This window comes from Trichosurus vulpecula, chromosome 7 (assembly GCF_011100635.1).
Source record: "Trichosurus vulpecula isolate mTriVul1 chromosome 7, mTriVul1.pri, whole genome shotgun sequence".
Lineage (NCBI taxonomy): Eukaryota > Metazoa > Chordata > Mammalia > Diprotodontia > Phalangeridae > Trichosurus > Trichosurus vulpecula.
Genome location: NC_050579.1, coordinates 260,040,286 through 260,067,650, shown reverse-complemented (window position 1 = coordinate 260,067,650; position 27,365 = coordinate 260,040,286). Strand labels below are relative to the sequence as shown.

Here is a 27,365-nt window from a genome sequence, read left to right as displayed (position 1 = left end):
TCCTGAACTGCAGTGGTAGCTATTCCTCCGTTAGTACCTACTGGTTTCCTGTTCAAAAGTCCTGCCCCTGACACTTACCGGCTGTGTGACCCTAGCCAAGTAATAGCACTCCTTTGAATCTCAGCTCCCTCATTTGTACATCGGAAATAATACCTGCAGTATCTGACTCATGGGGCTGTTACCAGGGTCAAGGAAGAGGATGTAAAGCTCTATGTAGAGGTCAGTTATGCAACCTGGAGTCAGGAAGAGGAGCTGGAGTCCTCCCTCAGAACCTAACTAGCTGTGTGATCCTAGACACGTCACTTAAGCCTGGTCAGTTTCTCCATCGATACAACGAGGGGATAATAAGTAGCACCTTCAGAGTTTCTGTGAGAGTAAAAATGAGATATCTGTAAATGCTAGCTACGCTTATGAAGCAGGAAACCTCAGCGGAAGAAATAAAGCCGTGAAAAGTCCCGACATTACATCGCACACAAGCACTGCGAGCGCCGGAAAGCCCCTGCCCCCCCAGGGGGCGGGGTTAGGGAACCTGTCGCGAGACGCCCGGGGAGATCTTTCCCGCCGTTCTCGAGCCCCGCCCCTACCCGGACCTTACGAGTACGGGCTTCTGCGTGGAGGAGCCCGCGCCTCTCCTCATTTGCTGCCTTTGACCTGGCGTGAGTAAAAGCTTTCTGCCCTTCGCCTCCCCGGCCCCGAGGCTTTCCCTGCTCGCTGCCGGGTCTGGGGCGCACGCTGCCGGCGCTCATGCCGGGGCCGGGGCGGTCTCGGGGAGCTGGGGCGCCTAACCCTATACCCGCCAACTTTGCCCGGCCCCTTTGGCCCACGTGTTCGACCCTGCCGGTTCCGCTGAGTGCGCAGGCGCCTAGCCCTTTCGGCCCATGTGCTCACCTATGCTGGGGAGGGGGCAGGCTTCCGTTCCTAGGTGTGTACTTGGCCCTAAGAGGATGAGAGGGTTATGGACGTGTACCTTCTTACTCGTTACTCTCACGTTCGTAGTCTTCCGCCGCTAGACAGGATGCGATAACGCGCGTGAGGGAAAGGCAGGATAGAACTACGCTGGGTCCCGTGGTAGATTTAGGGAGGGTCGTCTTGGAGGGGGCCTTCAAGGCTCTGTAAGTGAACGCGGAGCGGGGCAGTGAGTTGCAGAATTTCATGGGAGTGCAGGATGTGTCACGGAGCGGAGGCAACGTGGAAAAGATAGAAAGGCATAAACTTGGCGATCGTGGCACTAGAAGATAATAGCAGCACCTACCTTCCCAGGGTTGTTGGGGAGGTTAAAGTGAGATAGCATTCAGTTAAAGCACGTTGCAAATATTAAAAGCCTATAAATGCTAGTAATTACTATGAACTATTTTAAGGTAGTAAAGAGGCACAGAAAATTCTTAAGTAGAAAAAGGATGCCTGTGAACTCGTCTATGTAATGGTTATCCAGTGGGCTCTGTGAAAAATAAGAAAGGACACGTTGAAACAATGAGGGGTCCCATCAGTGGCCTTTGTATCTATTGTCCCAGGACCAAACTACCTAAACTTGGAAGCTGGCTTCTGGGTGATGCATTTTTAGCTATAGCAAATTCACTACTAAGACCTAGAGGATTTGTGTCCTTTCTCAGGAAAGGATCGCCACTATAGGATACGTAACAGATTTAGGGTTGGAAGCATCTTTTAGAGCTCATGGAATCCATCCGTCTCAGAGGAACATGTTGATGGATTAAGTGTCTTGCCCAAGACCACACAGGTAGAAAACTACAGAATTAGGATTCAAATCCTTGTCTTCTGACTCCAAATCCAGTGTTATCACCACACTTAAAATATCTCTTTTAGCACTAAAAAAAAGCAGTGGGAGATAAAAACAAACATTTACAAGACAATAGGATATTCCTTTAAAAAATGTTTATTGATCTTTTGTTTAACCTCACTCATTGCTAAAAGTTACCCTTCCTTTTCTCTATCATCTCCTCCCTCCAGAACCAATTTTTGTAACAAAGAGGGAGGAAAAACACGTCAAGAAAAATTAACCAACTTAGCAGCCAATTCTAATAGTGTATGCAGTGTTCCATGTCTGCAGTCCCCTTCCCATGTTCTCTAAGAGCTTAGTTTATTTCAGTAAGTGAAAAACACATGAGAAGTTTCTACAGTGGAAAGAGCCCTGATTTGGGGTTTAAATCTTGACTTTGCCATTTAACTACTAATAGGACTTTGAACAAGTCATTTCCCCATCATTAAAATGAAGAGGAGTGGATTAGATGCCCTCTGAAGTAGATCCCTCCTAGCTCAGAATCTGTGATTCTATAAAAGTGTGTAATAAATGCCCAATGCAGGTATTTGGTGCTAGATGGGAAGCTCCCACCACAATGGCTAGGTTTGGGGTGATCAGCAGGAGGTGGTACTGACAGTGGGGCTTTGAAGGATGGGATAGCATTTGATGCTTGGGGAGAAGATCGCCTTCTAGGTGGGAGTAGCAGCACAGAGAAGTTAGGATGACAGCTTGACTGGAGCAGAGTTCTCAAGTTGAGGAGTAGAAAACAACAGGCAGAGGAGATTGGGGAATCAGTGAAGGTCTTTGAGCAAGGAATAAAGGCAGTGTTTCTGTGGCAATATCTATTAAGGCTTCTGGCTTGAAAACATGGCAGCACTCCCCGTGGGAGCTCTGTTTCTCAAGTTAATTGTGTCTCCCTGACCTTTAGTCTTTCCCCCAGAGCATTTAATAGCATGGATTCCTTTGGATGTGGGTGGAAAAGGGACCTTGCTCCTCAAACCTTAAATTTCTTAAATTTCTTAAAATTCCAGCCCTGTTCCCTGACCCCCTGCTGTAATGCCAGCACTACTCATTCAACCTCTCTGCTTCTGAAACTTTTCCTTGAGGAATTTGAGGCCCAATTTTTAAAAGACATTATTAATGTGTGTGTGTGGGGGGGGGGAAATCAATTTTATACAATTTTTGCTTTGTTACAGATTTTCAGACATACCTGTGCAGATGTCCCAGGTGCTTCGCTTCTATGTCCATTCTTCCGGTCATGAGGGAGCAGCCTCCGGGCACACCCAGAGGAAACTCAAGGGGAAGCTGACTGAGCTACAGGGTATAGAGACAGAGCTGTGTTACAATGTGAACTGGACAGGTAAAGGATCTGGATGCTTGCCTGGGTTGTTGCGGGGTGTGGCGCTGAGAGTTTGGGGGACCTGGGTCAGGATGAAAGGATTATGGACTTAGAACTGGAAGAGATCTTAAAGGTCATCTAGCCCACCCCTCTCATTTTACAGGTGAGGAAACCAAACTAGAGAATGATTCAGGTCAAACAGGTAGAAAGTTGTAGAATTAAGTCTTGAACCCAGGTACCCAGATGATTGAAAAGAAATCATCCTATGGGTGTTAAAGATAGCAAGAATTCTCTAATTCTGGAGAGAGCCAACCATACCAATGCCCAGTCCAGTTAAAAAACAGATTCTAGGGCTTTTTTAAAAAATATTTTTGCAAGTATTTGTTATCTCCCTTCCTTGTTGGCCCCTCCTGTTGATCAACAATAGCAGCAGCAATTCATTTGGAAGAACATAAGGTCAAGAATAACAAAGGAGTTAATGAAAAAAATGTAAAGGGACAAGATTTCAAAGTACCAACCAGATCTTAAACTGAGTATGGCAGTAAGTATTAAAACCATTTGTTACTGGCTAAGAAATAGAAAGGTGAGTGAATGGAACAGAGGAGGAAATCGATAAAGAAATAGATTGAGGAATACACAGTAGTAAATGATTATAGTAACCTTGTGTTGGACAACGTAAAGACATATGCTTTTGGGATGAGAATGCAGTATTTGATAAAAATTGTTGGGAAAACTGGAAAGCAGTATAGCACAAATTGGGTATAGATCAATATTTTCTACCATTTACCAAGATCAAAATGTATATATGACCTGCATATAAAGGGATATATAAGTAAATTGGAAAAGTATGGACCATATTACCTATCATACTTATGGATAGGAAAAGAATTTATGAAGAAACAAGATGTTATATCATGAGATATAAAATGGATAATTTTGATTACATTAAATTAAAAAGGTTTTCACAAATAAAACCAATGTAGCAAGATTAGAAGGAAAGCAGAAAATTTTTATAGAGTTTCTCAGATAAAGGTCTCATGTCTCAAGTATAGAGAATTTTCTCAAATTTATAAGAATATGAATGTTCCCCAATTGATAAATGGTCAAAGGATATATAACAGGCAGGTTTTGGATGAAGAAATCAAAGCTATATATATAGTCATATGAAAAAATGCTGTTCACAGGTTTCCGAAGTGGGCGATAGTGCCCCCTGGGGGGCGCTGGAATGATTCAGGGAGGGGCAGTGGTAGCCTCAGGTGTAATTGGTGGGGTGTGGAATAAAAATAAGGGAGCAGTGGAAGCATAAGGAAAGAAGAGAAGAAAATTTTGAAAAACCGTTTATAGTGTTCCATCTGTTGTGTAACAAAGTTAAAGTCCTAGTGATTACATTGTTTTCCAAATAAACACGCCAAATGCAAGTTATAACTGATCTGTGGTCAAGCTCCACCTCCACTCCGCTCCCCCCCCACACACACACAGAGGTCTTGACAAGCAAGTGTTGGCAGGTGAGCATGTGGAAGTGTCAGGAATATGTGTGTGTAATGACTTGTTTACAATATGATACTATAAGGTTACATGATGCAATATTGCATAATCAAAATTTCAATGCAGGGAAGAAATTTACAATATTTGTAAATTTACAATAAATTATTAAATTTAAGATGTGTCATTTAAAAAAATATTATTTAAATCATGCAAATTAAAGAAAAACCATTAAAGGGTTAAAAAAAGTAGATTTCCAGAGGGGTGCAGAGTAATTTTTTTTTTTGAAAAGGGCCAAATAAGTTTGGGAACCTCTGCTCTAAATCATTGTTAATTAGAGAAATGCAAATTAAAACAACTGAGATATCATCTTACACCTATCAGATTGGCTACTACTAAAAGAGTTGCTGTACATATTTTTATACATAGTGATGCTTTTTCTTTGATCTTTTCAGGGATATAGGCCAGCAGCAGTATAACTAGGTCAAAAGCTGTGAATAGGTTGGTAACTTTTGGGGCATAGTTCAGATTTCTTTCCAGAATGGTTTAGATCAGTTTTAGCTCCACCATCAGTTGAACCAGTGTCTGATTTCCCATAGTTATTCCACCATTTGTCATTTTCTTCTTTTATTATCTTTGCCAGTCTGATGGCTATAAAGTGGAGTCTTAAGATGCTTCAATTTGCATTTTTCTAATTATCAGTGATTTGGAGCATTGTTTTATATTGTTGTCTATAACTTGGATTTCTTTCTTTGACAACTTTGACAACTGCCTGTTAATGGTTAATATCCATTAACCATTTATCTATTGGGAAATGGTTTTTAGTTTTATAAATTTGAATCATGTCCTGGATATGAGATCCTTATTAGAGAAAGTTGATGTAAAGATTTTTTTCCCTTCTAATTTTAACTGTATTAGATTTGTTTGTGTAAAAACTCATTAATTTTATATAATCGGAATTGGCCATTTTAACTTGGGTGATCCTCTCTGTCATATGTTTAATCATGAGCTCTTCATATATATCCATATCATATTTCTGTCCATAGATCTGAAAGGTAACTTACTGCTTGTTCTTCCAGTTTGCCTGTGATGTCACTTTCTACATCTATGTCATAGCTCTGTTTGGAGGTTATCTTGTTATATAGTGGGAGATGCTGGTCTCTACCTAATTTCTGCCACACTGCTTTTCAGTTTTCCTAGAAGTTTTTGTTAAATAGTGAATTCTTACCCCCACTCTGTGGCTTTTTTTTTTTTAAGTTGGGGAGTTTTATTTGCTTTTTCTGTACAATTTCACTTGCTTTCAAAAGTGACATTCACTTTGAATCTTGCTCTCATCAAATTTGACCTGAGGAGGGAATACCATACATACTCATTTGGGTATCTTACCCCACAGGAAAAAAGGAGGAAGAAGATTAAAAAAAAGGGGAGATGATAGAAGAGAGGGCAGATAGGGGTGGAGGTAATTAAAAACAAACACTTTCGAAAGGGGACAGGGCCAAGGGAGAAAATTCAATAAAGGGGGATAGGTTAGGAAGGAGCAAAATATAGTTAGTCTTTCACAACATGAGTATTGTGGAAGGGTTATACATAATGATATGCATGTGGCCTATGTTGAATTGCTTGACTTCTTAAGGAGGGTGGGTGGGAAGGGAAGAGGGGAGAGAATTTGGAACTCAAAGTTTTAAAAACAGATGTTCAAAAACAAAAAAAAAGTTTTTGCATGCAACTAGAAAATAAGATACACAGGCAATGGGGTGTAGAAATTTATCTTGCCCTACAAGAAAGGAAAGGAAAAGGGGATAGGAGGGGAGTGGGGTGACAGAAGGGAGGGCTGACTGGAGAACAGGGCAACCAGAATATACGCCATCTTGGAGTGGGGGGGAGGGTAGAAATGGGGAGAAAATTTGTAATTCAAACTCTTGTGAAAATCAATGCTGAAAACTAAATTTAAAAAAAATGACATTCACTTTAAAAATATTTTCTGTATAGAACATTTGCATGGATTATTCACTGTGTGAGCTTCACGTATCACAGTTGTTTCTAATAAACTGCTGGGAACATTAAGCAACAAAAATTTGGCTTATGATTATAAAACCACATTATCCTCCTTGTTACTCTGTCAGCTGTATTCAGTGGTTTCTCAGGAAGGCAGGCAATAAAATACAGCTATGCAAACAAAACAGCCAAAGCATAGTACCAGTAGAATAGATAAAATTGGGACTGGACTTTCTTAGCCAAGTTTTCATTTACAGTATGAATAAAAAGTCGGAATAGGAATGACAGTGGAAATGTGTAGGTCCTCATACATGCAGGATTGAGTAAACTGACATTTGGCCCTTGGCAGTTGTATCTCTTTGGGCTCTGTGACTTATTCTCTAAGACTGAGGTGCAGAGCTGGCTGCATTGTTACAAGTTTCTTCATCCTGTAGTTTCCTGTGCCATTGAAATAACAAATCTGAATCCTTTTTATTAATTTTGAAGGGCTGCCCTGAGGAGCTTTTACAAAGTCTTCCAACTAAAGTTTGGTTTTGATGTTTTATGTTGTAACATTTAGCAAGAAAATTCTCACTATTAAGAATTAAACAGGGGGCAGCTAGGTGGTGCAGTGAATAGAACACCGGCCCTGGAGTCAGGAGGATCTGAATTCAAATTCAGCCTCAGACACTTGACACACTTACTAGCTATGTGACTTCGGGCAAGTCACTTAACCTTAATTGCCCTGCCTTCCCCCCTCAAAAAAAAAAGAATTAAACACAAAATTGGAAATTATGATGTCGCATGTATTGAGGAAGTGCCAGGGACTAAGGGTCAGTGGCCTGCTTGAGTCCTTACCTTCTTTACCTCTTCCATAGCTGAGTCCCTTCCAAGCCCCCAGGAGACGAAGAAGCTGGAATGGCTATTTGGATGTCCCTTGGAGTCAGGTGATGTGGCAAGGGAATCCTGGCTTTTGCCGGGCCCTAATGACTTACTGCTTGAGGTGGGACCCAGGTGAGTTTATCCCTTGTGTAAAATCCTCTCTTCTGTAAATTATCCTGCCCTCTATCAGCTTTCACCCTCCTTAACTTTAGACCAGAGATCATCAGTCTTTCAGAAATGGTGGGCCAGGAGTAGTTAGGGAATAATAGGTTAAATTCATCAAATATTTTTTAAATGCTTGCTCCGTGCAAGGTGTAGAAATAGGCACTGAAAATACAAAGACAAAAATGAAACAAACTCACTACGAAGGAGTGGCATTGTACAGTTGAAATACCACTTGTACCAACATTGAACGCTGCCACCCAGGTATCCTAGTATTGGGGTCATCAGAAGGTGTCTCCTAAAATTCAGTCTGACAAGATGGAACATAATAATAGCTGACATTTACATTGGTGCTTTACCCTTGCTAGCTGACTGGATTCTAACAAAAATACCCTTATTTTAGAGATGAGGAAATTGAGTCTCAGAGAAGTTAAATGACTTTTCCAACTAGCATATGGTAGCTGTAGGACTCTGGGTTATAATCCAGATCTGACTGAAAGTCTAGTTCTCAGAAGTAACCCGTTATCAGATGTCCCATAAATGTGTTACATCTCAGACTGTATATGTCTTAGCGGGACTCCTGAGGGGAGCGTTGATTTGTCAAGATCAGGTGCTTATTATGTACCAGAAATTGTGCTTAAGTGCCGAGGATATAAAGACAAGAGTAAAACAGTCTCCTATCCTCAAGGAATTTACATGCTTCAGGATCCTCAGGGAGACATATGCGTGTGTACATGCCTGTATGTATTTGTGTGGGCAGCTAGGTGGCCCAGTGGATAGTGCACCAGGCTTGGAGTCAGGAAGACCTGAGTTCAAATATAACCTCAGTCATTTACTAGCTGTGGGCCTGAGCAAGTCACTTAACCCTGTTTGTCTCAGTTTCCTTATCTGGAGCTGGAGAAGGAAATGGCAAACCACTGCAGTGTCTTTGCCAAGAAAACCCCAAATGAAGTCATGAAGAGTCAGGCACAACTGAAAAATGGCTGCACAACAACACGTTTGTGTACGTGTGTGTGTGCATATAAAACATTAGTCTGAAATAGTCAAGATGATACGTCACTAAGCAGTGATATATTCAATTGTATGCCTGCTCATTGTAATGTTATTAACAGAGGAGAAATGGTCTGTGTGGAATCTAGAATAAGAAAAGGCAATGTAAGATATTATCAATAGTCTTCTAACACTGGATACTCTAGTTCTAATGATGACAGACGTTCCAGACAGAGGCATTTTTTAGATCCTAGCATTGCTTGGTAGATTAAGCTATTAGTAATATCCAGCTCACTTTGCCAAATAGCCTTCTGATCTGTGATTTGGCTCCAAGTGACCTGTTGTATTGGCAAGCACCTTAGCACACTCCTGATGGCCTGCCAGCACAGGTTCTTTGATCTGCTTTTCTAAAGGAAAGATAGCTTCAAAGGGGTTAATAATCTTATTTTAATTAAAAATATGTAAGTAAAGAAGGTAAAGGTCATTCACTAGTTCAACAGAAAGGTCAGCACCCTGGACATGGAGAGGATACAAGCAGAGAGAAATTAGCACAGAGATCCAATAGACAGGGTTCCAATTGTCTTTACACAGTAATACATCACTAGACCGGGAGCACCAACATGTGGGTTCACAAGGAGTAGTGGGGCTGGGCTGGCTCCTTAACAGCAGCTACCCAGAGCCTTGTCTGGCTAAATCACAAAGACCTCAGGCAAACATTTTTCCCAGAAGTGAGTCCCCAAAGCAAAATCTCACCTCAGAATGTATATACACTTTCAGCTACTAGGCTCAGATCCAGAAGGCATCACAACCCCCGTAATTTGCTTAGTACCAAAAGGTTTGAAAGCCTTCCTTCAAGCAAGCCTCTGTAAGCAAGCTTTCCCTTAAGCAAGTTGCAAGTTTCTCCCCCAATGGGCTCTATGTAACTCAGGGTGTATCACAGTGGTGAACTGGACTAGAGCTCAAAGCAGCAAGACATCTGTAGTTGAAATACCTGTGTACCTTTAGACTTGGGAACACAGCCCCTGTTCCAAGTAAAAAAAGGGAACACGTGGTCACATAGTCCTATTAATGGATGGGGAAGATCTTATAGTCCATTAATCCTACCTGGAGGGAATACTCTGTACCATTTGAAAAGAATGAATTAGCATTCCAGTTTATGTATAATTTGCTTATGAGTTTGGTTAGTGTGGATTGGTTTCCAATGTATGATCATCTCTGGTGGACTGACAATGAAGTGTCTTGCCTGAAGTGATAAGGGTTCTACCAACTATGAAAGGTCCTGTCTGAGCTAACAGAATAATTTCTGTCAGTGATTTTAGCTGGAACAGAGGGGTGCAAAGTGAGGTGTGTGTGTGTGCAGGGGTGGACTGGGGTTCAGAGATGAGTTAAAAAATGAATAATGAAATGAAGACTTGGCACATGGCTTCTATACAGTGATCAACATCTCTGAGCTCATGAGAGCCTGAATTAAAGATTTTGTTGTCGTTCAGTCGTATCTGACTCTTTGTGACCCCATTTGGGGTTTTCTTGGCAAAGATACTGGTGTGGATAGTAAAATATAATTGTCCTGGGGAAGGGATGGGCAGTCAGGCAAGGGGGGAGTGGTGTGTAGGGACTTTCCTCTTTGTGTCATATTCCTACCTCTCTTGATAACCTTGGCATTGCCTATCCAGATCATTTTTAATCATGCTTTTGGTATATGGGTTTTAAGAAATAATCAGCTTATTTTTGACTTTGACTCCCAGGGAATCATGGGAAGTGTCTAATCTGATACAAGGGAGGATGGGATTTGGTTTTGGAGAAGATCAGATTATATTTATGAATTTTTAGCCCTAAATAGATTATGTATTGGAATATAACTTTACTGTGTATGTCTGAAGTATTTATGATGATGCTTGAATAAACTCTAAAGGTGGTGATGACAAAGGTCAGGAAATTCTCATGTTGACTTGTAGAGGTAAAGCATCCTTCTTGGAAAGGTCCTAGATTCCTTATGGGAACCCAGAGATACTTGATGTCAGTATTGCTTCTTTGTCTTTTCTCAACTTCTCCTAGGTTGAACTTTTCTAGCCCAGCCTCTACCAACATTGTGTCTGTGTGCTGGGCAGCTGGGCTGAGGGCTGTGGATCGAGTGGAGACAACTCGACGCTACCGGCTCACCGTAAGAAAGTAGTGGCTTTGGACAAAGGACTAGTGGCAGGGAAGTTGGGGAAGGAGAGTTATGAGGGTAATATAAACAAAGTTATTGAAATAATTTGGTGTAGTAGGGAGAGAGCCTGGCATGAAAGGGTTGAGGTGAGAGGGTATAGGCTCTGCTATTAATTTGTCTTCCCTTCTGACTTTTGCTTGGTCTCTGGGTGTGTGTCTCTTTCTGTTTCATTCTCATTGTTTCATTTTTTAAATTAAATTAAATTTTTTTGGTTACAATTTAAGCTCTGAACTGTCTCCCTCCCTCCCTGCTCTGCACTGACACATACGTGTGTGTGTGTGTATGTGTGTGTGTAAACCATTCTATGCATACTTCCGTTTACCAGTTTTTTCTCTGGAGGTCGATCTTACTTCATAGATCCTTTGTAGTTGATTTGAGTATTTGTATTACTCAGAATAACTGAGTTGTTCACAGTTGTTCTCTGAACAATATTGCTGTTAGTGTGTCCAGTGTTCTCTTGGTTCTGCTCATTTCACTCTTCATTCTTTTGTGCAAGTCTTTCCACGTTTTTCTCAAATCAGCCGCTCGTCATTCCTTACAGCACAGCAGCGTTCCATCATAATCATATGCCACAGCTTGTTTAGCCATTCCCCAGGTGATAGGAGCCCCCTCAATCTCCAGTTCTGTGCCACCACAAAAAAGAGTTGCTATAAATATTTTAGAACATGTAAGTTTTTTTCCTTTTTCCCTGATCACCTTGGGAAACAGACCTAAAGTGATGTTGCTAGGTCAAAGGTTTATAACTCTTTGGGCGTAATTCCAGATTGCTTTCCAAAATTGTTGGATTGGTTCATAGTTCCACCACCAGTGTACCAGTGTCCCAATTTTTCTATATCCCTGCCAACATTTGTCATTTTCCTTTTCTTTCATTTTCGCCTATCTGATAGGTGTGCGATATCTCAAAGTTTTAATTTTCATTTCTCTAATCAATAATGATTTAGAGCATTATTCATATGAGTATATATCTTTGATTTTTTTCATCCAAAAACTGCCTGGTCACGTCCTTTGACCATTTATCAATTGGGGAGTGTTCGTATTCTTATAAATTTAACAAACTTTATCTGAGAAACTTGTCTATAAAATCCCCACACACAAACACATTTTCTGCTTTCTAATCATGCTACATTGGTTTTATTTGTGCAAAACCTTTTTAATTTAATGTAATCAAAATTATCCATTTTACCTCTCACAATACTCTATCTCTTGTTTATTCACAAATTCTTCTCTTATCCACAAGTCTGATAGGTAATGTGTTCCATATTCTTCTTAGCCCCTCATTGTTTATCCTGTTCTCTCCTTGATTCTCCCTTCAGTTTACCTCGGCCCCCTCAGCTGAGGAGAAAGCTATTGCTTTAGCCACTATCCATGATCAGATGACGGAGCAATGCTTCCCCAAGCCTATCCAGAGCTTCCCTACAGGGAATCCCCCTACCTCCTGCAGTGGTCTCATTGACATCCTGGCCGAGGGAAGAACTGCTCTGGAGAAGGCCAACAAAGAGCTAGGTTTGTATCCTGGATGGGACCTGGGCATTGGGGAAACCCAGGGGTACCAGTGGGGACCAGAGAGAGAGGAGGAGAAGAATGAGATACCTGGGGAGGGTGGGCAGGAAGGTTTGGGCTCCAGGGGTTAGCAGCCTGTGATCTGATCCTTAGGTTTGGCCATGGACTCCTGGGACCTGGATTTTTATACCCGTCGCTTTCAGGAGCTGAAACGTAACCCCAGCATAGTAGAGGCCTTTGACCTGGCTCAGTCCAATAGGTGAAATGGTTTGGGACACTCGTGATTTGTAAGGGAGAGGCAGGGTTTGGTTTATCAGTGGCTTGGGTTTCCTTTTTGAGCTTTTGTCTAGTGTTGTTGCTTCACTTCTGAGTTCTTGATGTTGAGGGGCTGTACCCTTAGAGAGAAGCCTTCCTATGAGAAGCCCCTCTCAGTTTGTACCAATAGTGCATCTGGGGGAATAAGCCCCACAAGAATGGTACCTCTGAGAAGGTATGGATGAGCTCTCTTCACTAGAGGAGGGATATCCTTATCAAAAAGATATTTTTCAGTATAAACATTGAAGAAGTATTAAATTGGGGATTGGAGGTGGTGGTGGTAGAGTTGATACGTATAATCCAAAATAACAAACCAAAAAAACCCCATGTTTGGTGTTTAACCCCTTTAGTCGGTTTGGCCGATGGGATGTATCAAATTTCACATTAGATAATGAGACCTTGTTAAAGACTGGAATTGAAAAGAGCTGGCAGGTTGTTCAGATTCCTCATTGTATCACTCATCCTCTCGACATAATTCTTCCCTGTGTGTCTGTCCTCCTCTAGTGAACATAGCCGACATTGGTTCTTCAAGGGTCGACTTTGGGTTGATGGGAAAGAGCTGGAGCATTCGTTGTTTGATGCCATAATGAGTACCCAGGCAACCTCTAACCCCAACAATGTCATTAAATTTTGTGACAACAGCAGGTAAGGGCCAAGACTGGGGAAAACCAGGAGTTCCCACTGAGCAGGGGGACCTGAGGCTTTGTTTGGGACAAATAGATGCCTTTGTCCCAGCACCCAGGTAAGGGCTGTGCCTGATGCTTCCTGTATTGTCAGTGCTATCCAGGGCCAAGAAGTAGAGTTGCTGTGCCCTGAGGACCCTTCCAGGTCGAGCCGTTTCCGGGAGCAGACGGGGATAAAACATGTCATCTTCACAGCAGAGACTCACAATTTCCCCACTGGTGAGCAGGGAGTCCGGGTGTGGAAAGCCTTGGGGATGTGGGGTTCTGAGTCCTTGAGACAGAAGCAGGAGTTGGGGGGAGGACTGTGGTTTGGGGGTGTATTATTTCCTAAAGGGAACAAAAACTGTATAAGGAGAAGAGGATTCACAGTCTGCTGAAGGGCCTTGTCTGTTTCCGTGCTGGTCTCCACATCTCCTCTTCATCTCTTCCATGCGCTAGGTGTTGCTCCTTTCAGCGGTGCTACCACAGGAACTGGAGGCCGGATTCGAGACGTACAGTGTGCAGGCCAAGGGGCCCACGTCGTGGCTGGCACTGCCGGCTACTGCTTTGGCAATCTGCACATCCCAGGTCTCTTCTAGATAAAAGTCTCTTATTGTATTTAGTAGATCATCTGTTCTGGTAGGCAAGAGGATGCTCTGCTTCCTTTAGCAGAAGGGAATGACTTGTTCCCTACCAGGCTTCATTGGAAGGTCCTGTAGTGGATGGGCTTTCAGTTGGTGGTGGTGCTTATTCTTAAGAGGATAGTGTAGTTTGGTAATACAGAGTGTCCCAGAAGTCTTAGTGCCCTTCTAAACTATTAAAGCTACTATAAAATTAATATTTTATTATATATTATGTACTAACATTAAAGTTCTAACAGCTTAAGATTGCATCAAGATTTTGGAAACACCCTGTATTACATTGACAGCCTGTGGCTCAAATCCATATTCTCTTTGAAATAGGAGAATTCTCATACTGAGAAAATTGTGATTTGTAATTCCTCTTCCAAACGTACATTCATAGCGAAGGTGGGGCCGTCTGCAGTCATCCTGATCTACATCTTGCCCCTGGACCCAGATGGCTCCAGAGGAGAAAGTGAGGCTGATGATTTGCACAGCCCTCCCTCACTTAAATCCAATTCGCAAGTTAAGACATCACCTTCCTGATGTCATGGTCCTCTTTGACAATGAAGTACAAACAACTTAGCAAGTGCTTCTGGAGAGATTGGGGTGAGGCTAGGGTTTCAGCACTGCAATTGATATCCCTATCCCTTTCCTACCCTTTTCAATCAGCCAGGCTCTACAAGTGGCCCATAAAGCCTACAAATGGTCTGAGATATCTGAGATATAGTGGTGGATCTCACTAACCCAGCTGATTCTCACAGTGTTTCCATGACAGGAAGCCTCTGCTTAGGTCTCATAGGTATCTTCTATATTCCCTATAACTCTCCCAGGCTATAGTTTACCCTGGGAAGATCCAAACTTCCAGTATCCGAGGAACTTCGCCCATCCTCTTGAAGTTGCAGTTGAAGCAAGCAATGGGGCTTCTGACTATGGGAACAAGTTTGGGGAACCAATACTGGCAGGTAAGGCTGATGGGCAGGGGTCTTATTCATCATCTGGGCCCCTCAAATAAGTGTAGGGTGAAGTGAGGGAGCTAGATCCCTAGGTCTTGGAGGGGAAGAGCCGGCCCTCTTAGAAGTGGACTGAATGCTAGAATGTATATGGCACTTTAAGGTTCACAGTGTATTTTCCATGCTTTTTTTATTTGATCCTCCCAGCCACCCCACAGCACAGGACAGATGAGGTAAGAGCCTTAAGCAAGGTTAAGTGACTGGTCCTAGGGCATATAGCTAATGAATAATTAGAGGAAGAAATGAAGCCCCAGCCTAACTGATTCAGTGACCAGCGTGGCTTCCATTGTACCATGATCCCTGTATATCCTCAAGAAGAGTATGGAAGCTGCAAAGTCTTTACTCTCCTTTGGATGTCTCTTCTATCCAGGCTTTGCCCGATCCCTGGGGCTCTGTCTCCCAGATGGGCAGCGGCGGGAATGGATCAAGCCAATCATGTTTACTGGTGGTATTGGATCCATAAATGCTGAGCACGTGAAGAAGGAAGCCCCTGAACAAGGTGAGGTCCTTCTCGATTATCTCTGCCTCTGTAGAGTACAGGTCTTAGGGAAGAAAAGATTCCACATCCCCAGTTAGCTTCCTGTCCAAGGTCTAAGAGGCAGGGGGACTTATCTTCTCTTACCCTCTGCTGTTCTACTCTCGTGGCAAGATTCCACTTTCATTACATATTCTCTTCCTCCTCCCGTTCTTTCCTTTTCCTCTATTAAGTCAGTGAAGGGGCAACATTGTGTAGTGGTAGAGAGCTGGCCTTGGAGCTAGAATGAACTGGGTTCAAGTCTTTCCTCTAACATAATGGCATTTAACCTCTCTATGACCATAAGTTGAAGAGAAAGGGCTGGTCTGCATTGGTTGAGGATATTTCTTACTGTGAGTTTCCTATGCTGATAAAATCACAGGTATAGGTGTCCACCACCAAAAAAGAAAAAGTTTTAAAAATTTTTTACAGTATTTTATTTTTTCCCAATTACATGTAAAAACAATTTGTCTTTTTTTTTTTTTTTTTACAGTTTTGAGTTAGAAATTGTCTCCTACCCTCACTGTCCTCCCCCCTTATTGAGAAGGCAAGCAATTTGATAAAGGTTATACATATTCAGTTATGTAAAACATGAATAATTAGTTTTTAATAAGCACTTATTACTTACCCTCGTCCTTTTCTAGCCTATAATCTTAGCTGCCTTCTCCTTTGTTCCTGGGCTGGAGGAAGGGGTTTGCCTTGGAGACCCCATCTTGACAGGCTCTTGTTGTACCTCTCCATTCTCTAACTCCAGCTTATCTCACTTCTCTTCTTCACAGGCATGGAGGTTGTGAAAGTTGGGGGGCCTGTCTATAGGATTGGGCTTGGAGGTGGAGCAGCTTCATCCATCCAGGTGAGTAGAAGAAGGCGAAAGCTGTGGGCTGGATGCCAGGGTGCGCAGGGAGTAAGATCTTTGGCTCTGTTCCCAAATAGGTTCAGGGAGACAATGCTAGTGACCTGGATTTTGGGGCAGTGCAACGGGGTGATCCTGAGATGGAACAGAAAGTGAACCGGGTAATCCGGGCCTGTGTGGAGGCACCTGGAGGGAATCCTATCTGCAGCATTCACGATCAAGGAGCTGGTGGCAATGGTGAGGAGCTGTGGGATGGACTGTGGAGCCCAGAGCCCTTTTTCCCAACACAACTCCCCTAGGCAGGGTTAGGGAGGAACTTCTAGGAACAGCAACTATGGTAGTAGGTGGGAAAGGTAGGGAGGGTGAAAATGAGCAGGGAAAAATTGAAATTAAGGGCTTCCCCTCCAGAGACTCCCCCCACCTCCCAGAGTAAGGTTAGGTAAGTAAAATTAGATCTGACGTTGAGACCTCTCCGTCTGAGGATCTTTGTACTGAGTGCCTCTCTGACCTCTTCTCCTAGGGAATGTCCTGAAGGAGCTGAGTGATCCAGCTGGAGCCAGAATCTACACCAGCCGTTTTCAGGTATGTCAGGCCACACCCTGTTCCATGTTGTGCCTTGAAGAAATTCGAAGTCCCATTGCTGTGCCATACACATTCGCTACAGTTGTTCCAGGTCCCTACCCCCAGGAATTGCAAGAAATCTGAGCTTAGGTTAAAAAGTTTAGGTTGGGGCAGCTAGGTGGCACAGTGTAGAGCACTGGCCCTGGAGTGAGGAGGACCTGAGTTCAAATCCGGCCTCAGACACTTGACACACTTACTAGCTGTGTGACCTTGGGCAAGTCACTTCACCCCAATTGCCCTGCCTTCCCCCCTGCAAAAAGAAAGAAAAAAGGAAGGAAAGAAGGAAAGAAACAGAGAGAGAGAAAGAAAGAAAGAAAGAAACCTGAGGGAGGCAGAGAAGAAACAACCCTTATCCACCTTCCTGACTTATTAAAGTCCATTCTCATTTAGCTCTCAAGGGCTGCCTGGCCGTCTTTTATCTTTCCTCCTCCTGTCTCCTCCAATGTGGTTTTATAGTTGGGAGACCCAACAGTGAATGCCCTGGAAATCTGGGGCGCCGAGTACCAGGAGTCAAATGCCCTGCTGATGAGATCTTCTCATCGGGATTTCATGAACCAAGTCTGCTCTCGAGAACGATGTCCTGTCTGCTACGTCGGAACCATCACAGGAGATGGACGGGTGAGAAGCCTAGACGACCAGGAATGGGGATGAACGGGACAGGGGAGAACTGCTTGCAAGGAAGGATGGGTCTTCCTAGAACAAGGGCAGCTGAGTGGCACAGTGGATAGTGTGCCAGGGTTGGAGTCAGGAAGACCTGAGTTCAAATCAGGCCACAGACACTTATTCGCTGTGTGACCTTGGGCAAGTCACTGAACCTTGTTTGCCTCAGTTTCCTTATCTGTAAAATAAGCTGGAGAAGGAAATGGCTAACCACCCCAGCATCTTTGCCAAGGAAACCCCCAGAGGGCTCGTGAAGAATGGGACACAATTAAAACGACTGAATAACGTGACCTAAAAGAAGAGGCATAGTGACAGCTGCAGCAGCTGGATCAGAAGGAGGTGGGGGAAGAGTGTTGGACCTGAAGTCAGGAAGACCTGAGTTCAGATCCTGCCTGAGACACTTCACTTCTCAGTTTCATTTTCCTTCTCTGTAAAATAGGGATGATAGCAATAGGACTTACCTCAGAGAGCGGCTGTGAGGATCAAGTGAGATAACAAACGTGTGGCTCTTTGCGTGCTAGCAAGTATTAGGTGGGAATGTGTTCGGGATAGAGTTGTATGTAAGTGTGCGGGGAGCAAAGAGTAGAACGGGTGACGGTAGAATATGGATTCAGTGGGTGGAATTCAGTCTGTGATCCTTTGTAGAGTTTGTTTGTCTTCTCTCTTTTTTGTCTCCGTCCAGATCGTGTTAGTAGAAGACCGAAAGTGTCTTGTGGGCAAACAGGATCGTGGAGATGGGCCCTCTGCTCTTCCCTCAACCCCTGTGGACTTGAAACTGGACTGGGTGCTGGGGAAGATGCCCAGGAAGGTGCTGAGACTGGACACTGAGCGTAGCGCCCAGAAATCTCTGAGGCTGCTTCCATGCCTGTCGAACCTCTGGCCTCCTAACCCTTTATAGCCCCAGCCTCCCTTCTCACCCCCATCTGGCCCTCCCCTTGTGTTTTTGAGTCTCTGCCTGACTTCCTGACCTCGGGACCTCCACTACTCTGTATTTCTCTTCCAGGATTTCTTCCTTGAGAGAATCCCCTGCGTCCTGCAGCCCCTGGTTTTGCCCCCTGGGTTAAGTGTCCTTCAGGCTCTTGATCGGGTCCTGCGGCTGCCTGCTGTGGCCAGCAAGCGCTACTTAACTAACAAGGTACTTCTTTCTCCCCCCATTTCAGGGCTTATCTTCAAAGAGGCCTCAGTACAAGACAACTGTGAGCTTTGCCCAGTTCCCCTTCCAGCCCAGGGGGAGGGGACAAGATAGGCAAGATTTGGGTAGATGAAGAGGGGAGTCATGGTGGAATTTTACCAGAGGACAGTCTCTCAAATTCTTCCACCTCACCCTTAGGGCCCACATGACTAAGTGTTGTCTTAGGCTTCAAACGCCTGGGATTTGAATGGGGGTTGTGCCAGTTGAGTTGGGGTCATTTCTTCTTCCCTGCCCACTCCCTCTTGGGGCTGGGGACCTCTGTTGCTAGTTCTCTCTGCCTGCCCCCTTTGAAGACATCTCACATTCTCTACTCTCTTCAGGACTACATAATTCCTTTCTTCTCCTCACCCCTCCTGAATCACTGCTGTGTCTTCCTGGGTGTGTCTCACTGTTGTGTCTCAATGCCTGAACGCTCATCCCACAGGTGGACCGGTCAGTGGGAGGGCTGGTGGCTCAACAGCAGTGTGTGGGGCCACTCCACACACCTCTAGCCGATGTCGCAGTGGTGGCCTTGAGTCATGGGGAACTGGTGGGGGCAGCCACAGCCCTAGGAGAACAGCCGATAAAGAGCCTGCTGGACCCCGGGGCGGCTGCTCGCCTGGCTGTGGCTGAAGCCCTCACCAACCTGGTGTTTGCACAGATCACTGATTTACGGGTGAGGTTCCAGCCCCGCCCCAATCCCCATACTGCTCTGACCATCCCAGTCCCATAACCTTTTACCTCTGCATCTTCCCCATGCCCTCTGTTTCCCTTGCCTCATTTGTCACCTCTCTAGCCTTCACTTCTTTGGCATTTCAGCCCCCTACTTGGTGTTTCCCTACAGATTCCAGTTTCCCAGCTTACCTCCTTTTTACTCTTCTCTCACATCCCAGTTTTCTCTAACCCTCATGTGTCATTCCTTGTCTCACTCAGGATGTGAAATGCAGTGGAAACTGGATGTGGCCAGCTAAGCTCCCTGGGGACGGAGTAACTCTGGTGGACGCTTGTGTGGCCATGGTGGCTGTCATGCGTGCCCTGGGGGTGGCAGTGGATGGTGGCAAGGACTCACTTAGCATGGCTGCTCGTGTTGGAAATGAAACCGTGAGGGCTCCTGGTGAGATGGGATGACCTTAATAGGATAATGGAGGGAAAGAGCTGGAAAGCCAGGAAAGTAAATAAAACAGAGAAGGCCTTGTAATGAACGCCGGGTGGAGGGAGGGGTCAGTGTGAGAGGCTGAACTCATGTCATCTATGATCTATGTCTTCTTTTCTTATCCTAGGATCTCTAGTCATTTCAGCCTATGCTGTTTGTCCTGACATAATGGCCACTGTGACCCCAGACCTCAAGAACCCTGGAGGGCAAGGTATCACTCCCTTTCCTGAGAAATCAGAGGTCAGGCAGGCCACCCTTCTCCTTTCAACAATCCTTGGCTTACACACCTGGAAAATAGGGAAGGGAGGCTGGTGCATGCTGAGAGTTGTGGTCTTTGGGGGATCCTCCTATGTGCAGGTAGTATTTTCCTGTGTTAAAGATAGTGAGTTCAGAGCTGCATGGCTCAGTACATAGAATACATGGCTGTGTGACCCTGGGCAGGTCACTTAACTCTCAGTGTTCTAGGCAACTCTCTAAGACCCTAGGTTGCAGAGATGTTGACCTGCATTGGTAAAGGGAACATCCTCATTTGGCAGTTTTCTATACAAATGAAGTCGCAAGTCCAGCTTCCCGTCCCTCTCCCTATCTGGTTTTCTCTTGTTTCCTGCCCTCAAGCTTCCTTAATTTTTCAGGACATCTCTTATATGTGCCTCTGAGCCCTGGGCAGCACCGACTGGGGGGCACAGCCCTGGCTCAGTGCTTCTCCCAGCTTGGGACAGAGCCTCCCGATTTGGATGTTCCTGAGAATCTTGTTTGGGCCTTCAATGTTACCCAGGGGCTGCTGAAAGGTGAGTGAGTCACAGGGACAGCACAGAGGGACTGGCCATAGTTTAATGAGGATGAGAGGAGGGACACTTACCACTCTAGGGGTCTGTCTGTTAACCTCTTTCTTGTTCTATCTCTCCTAGTCTGTCTCTGCCTGACTTTTTCTCTGTGAAGGTGAGGTGTGGAAAGAAACCAAAGGAGCCTAAGACTGATGACCTCTTACTCTTTCTTCTTCAGACCATCTGCTAAGTTCTGGCCATGATGTCAGTGATGGAGGTCTCATTACTTGCATTCTGGAGATGGCATTTGCCGGAAATTGTGGGATAGAAGTGGATCTGCCCTTTCCTGGGGCTGATGGTGAGAGACTCAAGTGTCTAAAGTTTAAGCCAACTCTCCTCTTCCCACTTCCCTTCTCTGTCACTTAGACTGATGTTTCTCATGTTTCATGGAATTGGAGCGTCTAAATGGCCCAACCTCCGTTTCCTTCTCAGGTATCCCATGTTCAGCTGACCCCTCTGTTCCCCGTTTCCTGCCATCCCTCTTGACCCTTTGCCGCAGTTTGTTCCTACTTCTCCTTTCAGTGCTGCCGGTGCTGTTTGCAGAGGAACTGGGTCTGGTACTCGAGGTGCGAGAGCGGGATGTGGCCCAGGTGCAAAATAGATATCAGGATGCAGGCCTCAGCTGCTTTTCCATAGGCTGCGCAGCCGGGGATGGCCCCCATGCCAGGGTAGGAAGTCGGGAAGGAGCTGGGCAAGCTAGAGTTCTCAGGACTTAGGGCCAGGATGACCTTTACCATTTCTCTTTCTCCCCTTCCCATTCTCCCCAGGTTCGGGTGGCAGTGAATGGAACAGTTGTTTTGGAGGAGACAGTGGGGCAGTTACGAGCATTATGGGAGGAGACAAGTTTCCAGTTGGAGCGGTTGCAGGCTGAACCAAGCTGTGTGAATGAGGAGGAAGCTGGGTTGAGAGAGCGGAAAGGACCTTGCTACAGCTTACCACCTTTTCCTGTTGAAACCTCTGTGCCTCGTGAACCTGGTGAGATTCGAGGGAGGACTACAGAGAGAGAGATCTAGGGGATAAGAGCTAGATGCTTGGCCTGCTAAGTTCAAGGAGTTGGGGAAGAAGTGGAAGGGGGCGAGGGGCACAGGTGAATGATTAGATTCCTTAATCTTTGAGATTGTTTCTGCCTCTCCACCTAGGAGGCCCTGCCCCTCGAGTTGCCGTACTGCGAGAAGAAGGAAGCAATGGAGATCGAGAGATGGCAGATGCTTTCCACATGGCTGGGTTTGAGGTAAGCAGAAAAACAAAAGACTTTACCCCACAAAAGGAGAGAGCTAGAAACTAGAGGTACCAGTCCTAGGAGACCAGTTTCTAATATGACTCCTACCCTCCCAACTTCAGGTTTGGGATATGACAATGCAGGATCTTTGCTCTGGGGCCATTGGACTGGACACATTTCAAGGTGTGGCCTTTGTTGGTGGTTTCAGCTATGCAGATGTCCTCGGTTCTGCAAAAGGTCAGTTTTTATTCCAGATTCCTCCCCTATCTCCAGCTGAAGTTCCTTTAACATAAAAGGTCCTTTTTTCTTGCCCTACTCTGTTCTCAAAAGATCCAGTCTCCTTTGGAATCAGAATTAGTCTTCAACTTTATTCCACTTAAGCTGGGTGAAGGGGAAGACAGTCATTGGACAGATAAACTCATTTCTTTGCTTCTACCTGCCCTCAGTAAATGGTGGTAGTCTCAGGATAGGAGTATCTTAATATGTACTGGAAATAAAAATCAATCCTAAATCATCCCCAGCCCCCTAAAGATTCCTCTCTTCTGCTTCTCCTGTTTATGAAACTCCCTGTTTCATAAACATTCCTTCTGTATTTCTGTTCTCTGGTGCTCTTCCATATTTCTTTTTTTTTTTTAAAAAAAATAATATGAAATTGGTTACATATAAAGACAATTTTAAACATTTTTTTAAAAATTTAGAGTTCTAGATTTTCTCCCTCTCTCACTTCCCCCCCTCTTAAGATGGTAAGCAATTTGATATAGGTTATACATATTAAATCATGTAAAACATATTACCTTGTTAGTCATGTGTGAAAGAAGACACAGACCGAAATGAAAAAAAACATAAAAAAGTGAAAAAGAGTATGCTCTGATGGGCATTCCTATTCCATCAGTTCTTTCTCTGGAGGTGGGATGGTATTTTTCATCATGGGTCCTTTGGGATTGTCTTGGACCTTTGTATTGCTGAGAATAGTTAAGTCATTCACCATTGATCACTGTACAGTATCACTGTTACTGTATACAGTGTTCTGGTTCTGCTCACTTCACTTTGCATCAGGTTTCCAGGTTTTTCTGAAATCAGCCTGCTCATCATTTCTTATAGCACAGTAACATTCCACTACAGTCATATTCCAACAGCTTGTTCAGCCATTCCCCAATTGATGGGCATCACCTATATTTCTAATTCTTTACCACTACAAAAAAGAGCTGCTACATCTAGCCTTTGGGGCATAGTCTCAAATTGCCCTCCATAATGGTTGGATCGGTTCACAACTCTACCAACAGTGCATTAGTGTCCCTGATTTTCCACATTTCTCCTCCAACATTTGTCATTTCTCTTTTCTGTCATAATAGCCAATCTGACAGGTGTGAGGTGGTACCTCAGAGTTGCTTTAATTTGCTTTTCTCTAATCAGTAGTGATTTAGAGCTTTAGCTTTGATTTCTTTATCTGAAAACTTTCTGTTCATATCCTTTGACCATTTATCAATTGGGGAATGACTTATAAATTCTTACAAGTTCTTATAAATGTACATCAGTTTTCTATATATTTGAGAAAGGAGACTTTTATCCAAGATAATTGCTGTAAAAATTGTTTCCCAGTTTTCTGTTTTCCTTCTAATCTTGGTTACATTTACTTTGTTCAAAAACTTTTTCTTTAAAAAAATTTTATTACTATGAGCTTGACAATCAGCAGGCATGAATATTTCTTATGCAAAGCTTCCATCTCCTTCCCTAACGCTTGTCTTTCTCACTCTCCATCCCCAGGCTGGGCAGCAGCTGTGACATTCAATGTCTGTGCAAGCACAGAGTTGCAACGCTTTCGTAGGCGAACTGATACCTTTAGCCTGGGGGTGTGTAATGGCTGCCAGCTCTTAGCTCTACTTGGCTGGGTTGGGGGAGACCCTAATGAGGATGAAAAGGACCCTACCCCTAATACTTCTCCGACCCAGCCTGGCCTTCTCCTTCGGTCTAACATTTCTGGTCGCTTCGAGTCAAGATGGGCTACAGTGCGTGTGGGGCCTGGGCCGGCCCTGATGCTTCGAGGAATGGAGGGTGGAATACTGCCAATATGGAGTGCTCATGGAGAAGGTAAAAGTAATCAGAAGTGAGTGGTACATAGGGTGGGTTATAAGAGGGGAGAATGAAGATGTTGGGACAGGGGACACCCCAGGAAGTGAGGATTAGGATCGGTAGAAAGTGGAGATCTAGGCATACGATGGGGACGGAGTATCAGCACAGACAAAAGAGTAAGCGCAGGATAGGGATGGGGAGGGGCAGAAGAGGAGAGGGAGAAGGTGAAGGGCTGGTAGAAAGATGAGAACCACGGCAGAAGGGCTTGTCAGTATTGAGAAAGGGAGGCCGAAGATGGAAGGTGGACTGGGGAAAAATACTAAAAAAGGAAGGAGCTGGGAGGGCAGAGGGCCGAGCATGGAGAGGCCCCAGAGGTGGGGCAGGGAGAGATTGGATTCCCAGGACACAGGAGCATGCAGCTTCCAAGATAGGGAAGCTGATTTTAGTGCAAGAGAATCAGTGGATGACAGAGCTTTGTATTGACACTTGCCCCCTCATTTCCACAGGGTATATGGCTTTCTCATCCCCTGGACTCCAGGCTCAGCTGGAAGCAAAGGGTTTGATCCCACTCCATTGGGTGGATGATGATGGGAACCCTACTGATCACTACCCTTTGAATCCTAATGGCTCTCCAGGTGGTGTGGCTGGTGTCTGCTCCCAGGATGGCCGCCATCTGGCACTCATGCCCCACCCTGAGAGAACTGTGCGGCCCTGGCAGTGGGCATGGCGACCTCCTCCGTTTGATAGTCTGTCTACTTCACCGTGGCTCCAACTTTTCACTAATGCTCGACGCTGGTGCCAAGAAGGATGTTGAGGACCAAAAAAAGTGTGCTTCAATCTGCATTCAGACTCTATTAGTTCTTTCTCTAGAGATGGATAACATTTTTCATAAATCCTTTGGGATTTTCATGGATCATTGTATTGCTGAGGCTAGCTAAGTCATTCACAGTTGGTCATTGTATGATATTTCTGTTAGTGTGTACAATGCCCTGGTTCTGCTCATTTCACTTTGCATCAGTTCATATAAGTCTTCCCATGTTTCTCTGAAACCATCCCCCTTGTCATTTCTTATAGCACAATAATATTCCATTACATTGTATGCCATAGTTTGTTCAGCCATTCTTCAATTGATGGGCATATTCCCAGTTGCCAATTCTTTACCACCATAAAAAGAGCTGCTATAAATATCTGTGTAGAAATAGATCCTTTTCCTCTTTCTTTGATCTCTTTAGGATATATAGCAGTGGTACAGCTGGGTTAAAGGCCACGTACAGTTTTATAGCCTGTTGGACTAGTTTATAGCCTGTTCCAAATTGTTCTCCAGCATGTCCCAATTTTTCCGCATTCCCTCCAATATTTGTCATTTTCCTTTTCTGCCATATTAGCCAACCTGTTTATCCTCTTCTGATAATGATACCTGTTACATACATATTGCCCTAAGGAAGATAGAAACCTGTACTTTCCTAGTCAGGATACTTAACTGCTTCTCCATGATGCTACTCCCGTCCCAAAGTCCCAGGTTGTCTCAAATATGTGTGTTTATGTATGCATAAGTATGGATATTTATACACGTGTGTATATGTACATAGAACCCTAGGATGTCAGTTTTTATACTTCCTTCACAGATGAGGAAACTGAAATAGACACAAATGACTTGTCCAGGATCAAACAGAATGTGAGGCAAGATTTTAGCATGTAACAGGCGCTTAAATACTTCTTTGACCTTGTAAAAAAAATCAGTACCTTAACCTAATCGGAGTACCAGACTCAGACCATCTTTGATACTCCCAGTGGGTACAAACTTTGGCACCTCTCTAATGGTCCATGTATATAATATTGTATATGATAGTCACCAGTGTTGTTCCTCATCCTCCAATAAACTTTCCCCTGTGCAGAGTACTTAACAGACCCTTAATGTTTACTGAATCAGTGGCCAAAGACTAGGGGAATGGGTGAATTTCCATTAGCGCATCCTTAAGGATTTCTCTAGCAATGGAGCGGTAGAGGAAGGTTGAGAGAGATGGTAGGAGTAGAATGTGGATCATTGTGTGGGCTCAGGGGACCTGAGCCTTTTCCTCCAGGTCTTTCTGCACAGCAGTGGCTGTGGTGGTTTTAGTCCCTCAATCCTTGCATGCAAGTGCTCAAGAAATATTTGTTCAAATGGCATGAGAGCACAAGAAAGCCCCAGGATGCTTCTCCCAAGTAACTCCTGCACCTGCTGGACCACCTCCTCCACTGTGGAGTTGTCCTAGTTTCTCTGCATCTGACGGGGTTTCAGCCCCACTAGGTGATCCTTGCCCAGCAGTTTCTCCTGGGCCACCAAGCTCTCCATTCCAGTCTTTTTAAAGACTCTTCAGAACAACTGACAATATTCTGTCATTTTCCATTAGTACACTTACTCTCAACTCATTCATTCTCCAGCGTGTTTGGAACAGGGGATAGAAAAAAGGGAAGACAGACCCCAAAAGGACTTATTTTTATGACACCTTGTCCCGGATCCAGAGTATCTGAATGGACAGCTGGACAGATCTCTTAAGTCTATGGTGCCTTTAAACAAAATGGAATTTCCCTGCTCATCTCTATCTTATCTATGTAACCTAGGCTGGTCTGTGCCCTACCACATGGCTGGAGGTATCCTCGTTGATTGGCTTCTTGTATCTAAAACTGGGAAGATTGAACCAATCCATTCCTCTTTTCCTCCCCTCTCTCGTGCTCTTTTCTGCATCCAGAAGGTGTAGGTCACAGTTCACTCATACCATGGGTGCCATGAACTAAAGTGATGAAAGGAAGACTTCCCTGCACCCTCCAGAAATGGAACTGGAAGTTCTTGTTTCTGTTCTGTGTCCTGTCTCAGGTGCTGGAGGTGATCTCCATTAGCCTGGGGTGTTTGAGTGACCTTGGGGCCAGGATTACAGACAAGGTAGTGCAGCCAGCTGGACCAGAACAGGAGTCCTGAGAAGTCAGGGTGTCTGGCTCCCCTCAGGAATTAGTCTGGGTGGGGAGGGGGGCAGGGAGGAGGAAGGGGCCCTCTGCTCTTTAGGAACTGAGCTAAGCTATGAACCTAATCTTCCCCTCCACAGAGACTGAAGTGGTATAAGGGGGCCCATGAGCTGGGAATAAATGTGTGATCATACTTTCTGAAGTAAATACTGCTTTGTCAAAGCTCATTTGACTATCCAGGGGTTAAATAGAACTAGAGTACAAGGGAGCCCCTCTACCCTCAAGGGAGCACCATCTATGGAAGCTGGAGTCAATGGCAGAGAACCTAGACCCCAAATCCACATAAGTATCAGAGGACCATTGGGGAAGAGTGAAATCTCACCTACCTGGCCTTCTGGCAGTGGGAGCCAGAGTAGTCAGTGTTACATCTATATTT

At 44.5% G+C, this 27,365-nt stretch overlaps 1 protein-coding gene across 1 annotated transcript; it reads left to right on the top strand.

The window, feature by feature from the left end:
• Window positions 1-569: 569 nt before the first annotated feature.
• On the top strand, window positions 570-25,888 carry PFAS (phosphoribosylformylglycinamidine synthase). The gene is made up of 28 exons (XM_036768816.1): window positions 570-656; window positions 2,953-3,116; window positions 7,430-7,565; window positions 10,641-10,746; window positions 12,108-12,297; window positions 12,448-12,553; window positions 13,114-13,254; window positions 13,387-13,511; window positions 13,731-13,859; window positions 14,725-14,856; window positions 15,275-15,403; window positions 16,198-16,271; window positions 16,352-16,508; window positions 16,792-16,853; window positions 17,349-17,510; window positions 18,235-18,360; window positions 18,556-18,687; window positions 19,169-19,399; window positions 19,657-19,837; window positions 20,004-20,087; window positions 20,509-20,664; window positions 20,879-20,998; window positions 21,223-21,368; window positions 21,468-21,675; window positions 21,840-21,931; window positions 22,042-22,156; window positions 23,684-24,007; window positions 24,496-25,888. The coding sequence occupies exons 2-28, from the start codon at window positions 2,975-2,977 to the stop codon at window positions 24,801-24,803; spliced, it is 4,014 nt and encodes a 1,337-aa protein (XP_036624711.1). The 5' UTR covers window positions 570-656; window positions 2,953-2,974; the 3' UTR covers window positions 24,804-25,888.
• Window positions 25,889-27,365: the final 1,477 nt, after the last annotated feature.

Coding starts and splice junctions, on each gene's coding strand:
- PFAS (XM_036768816.1), top strand. CDS start 2,975: ATGTCCCAGGTGCTTCGCTTCTATGTCCATTCTTCCGGTCATGAGGGA. Junction 12,298..12,447: donor GAAGGCCAACAAAGAGCTAG/GTTTGTATCCTG, acceptor TCTGATCCTTAG/GTTTGGCCATGGACTCCTGG. Junction 13,860..14,724: donor TGGCAATCTGCACATCCCAG/GTCTCTTCTAGA, acceptor TAACTCTCCCAG/GCTATAGTTTACCCTGGGAA.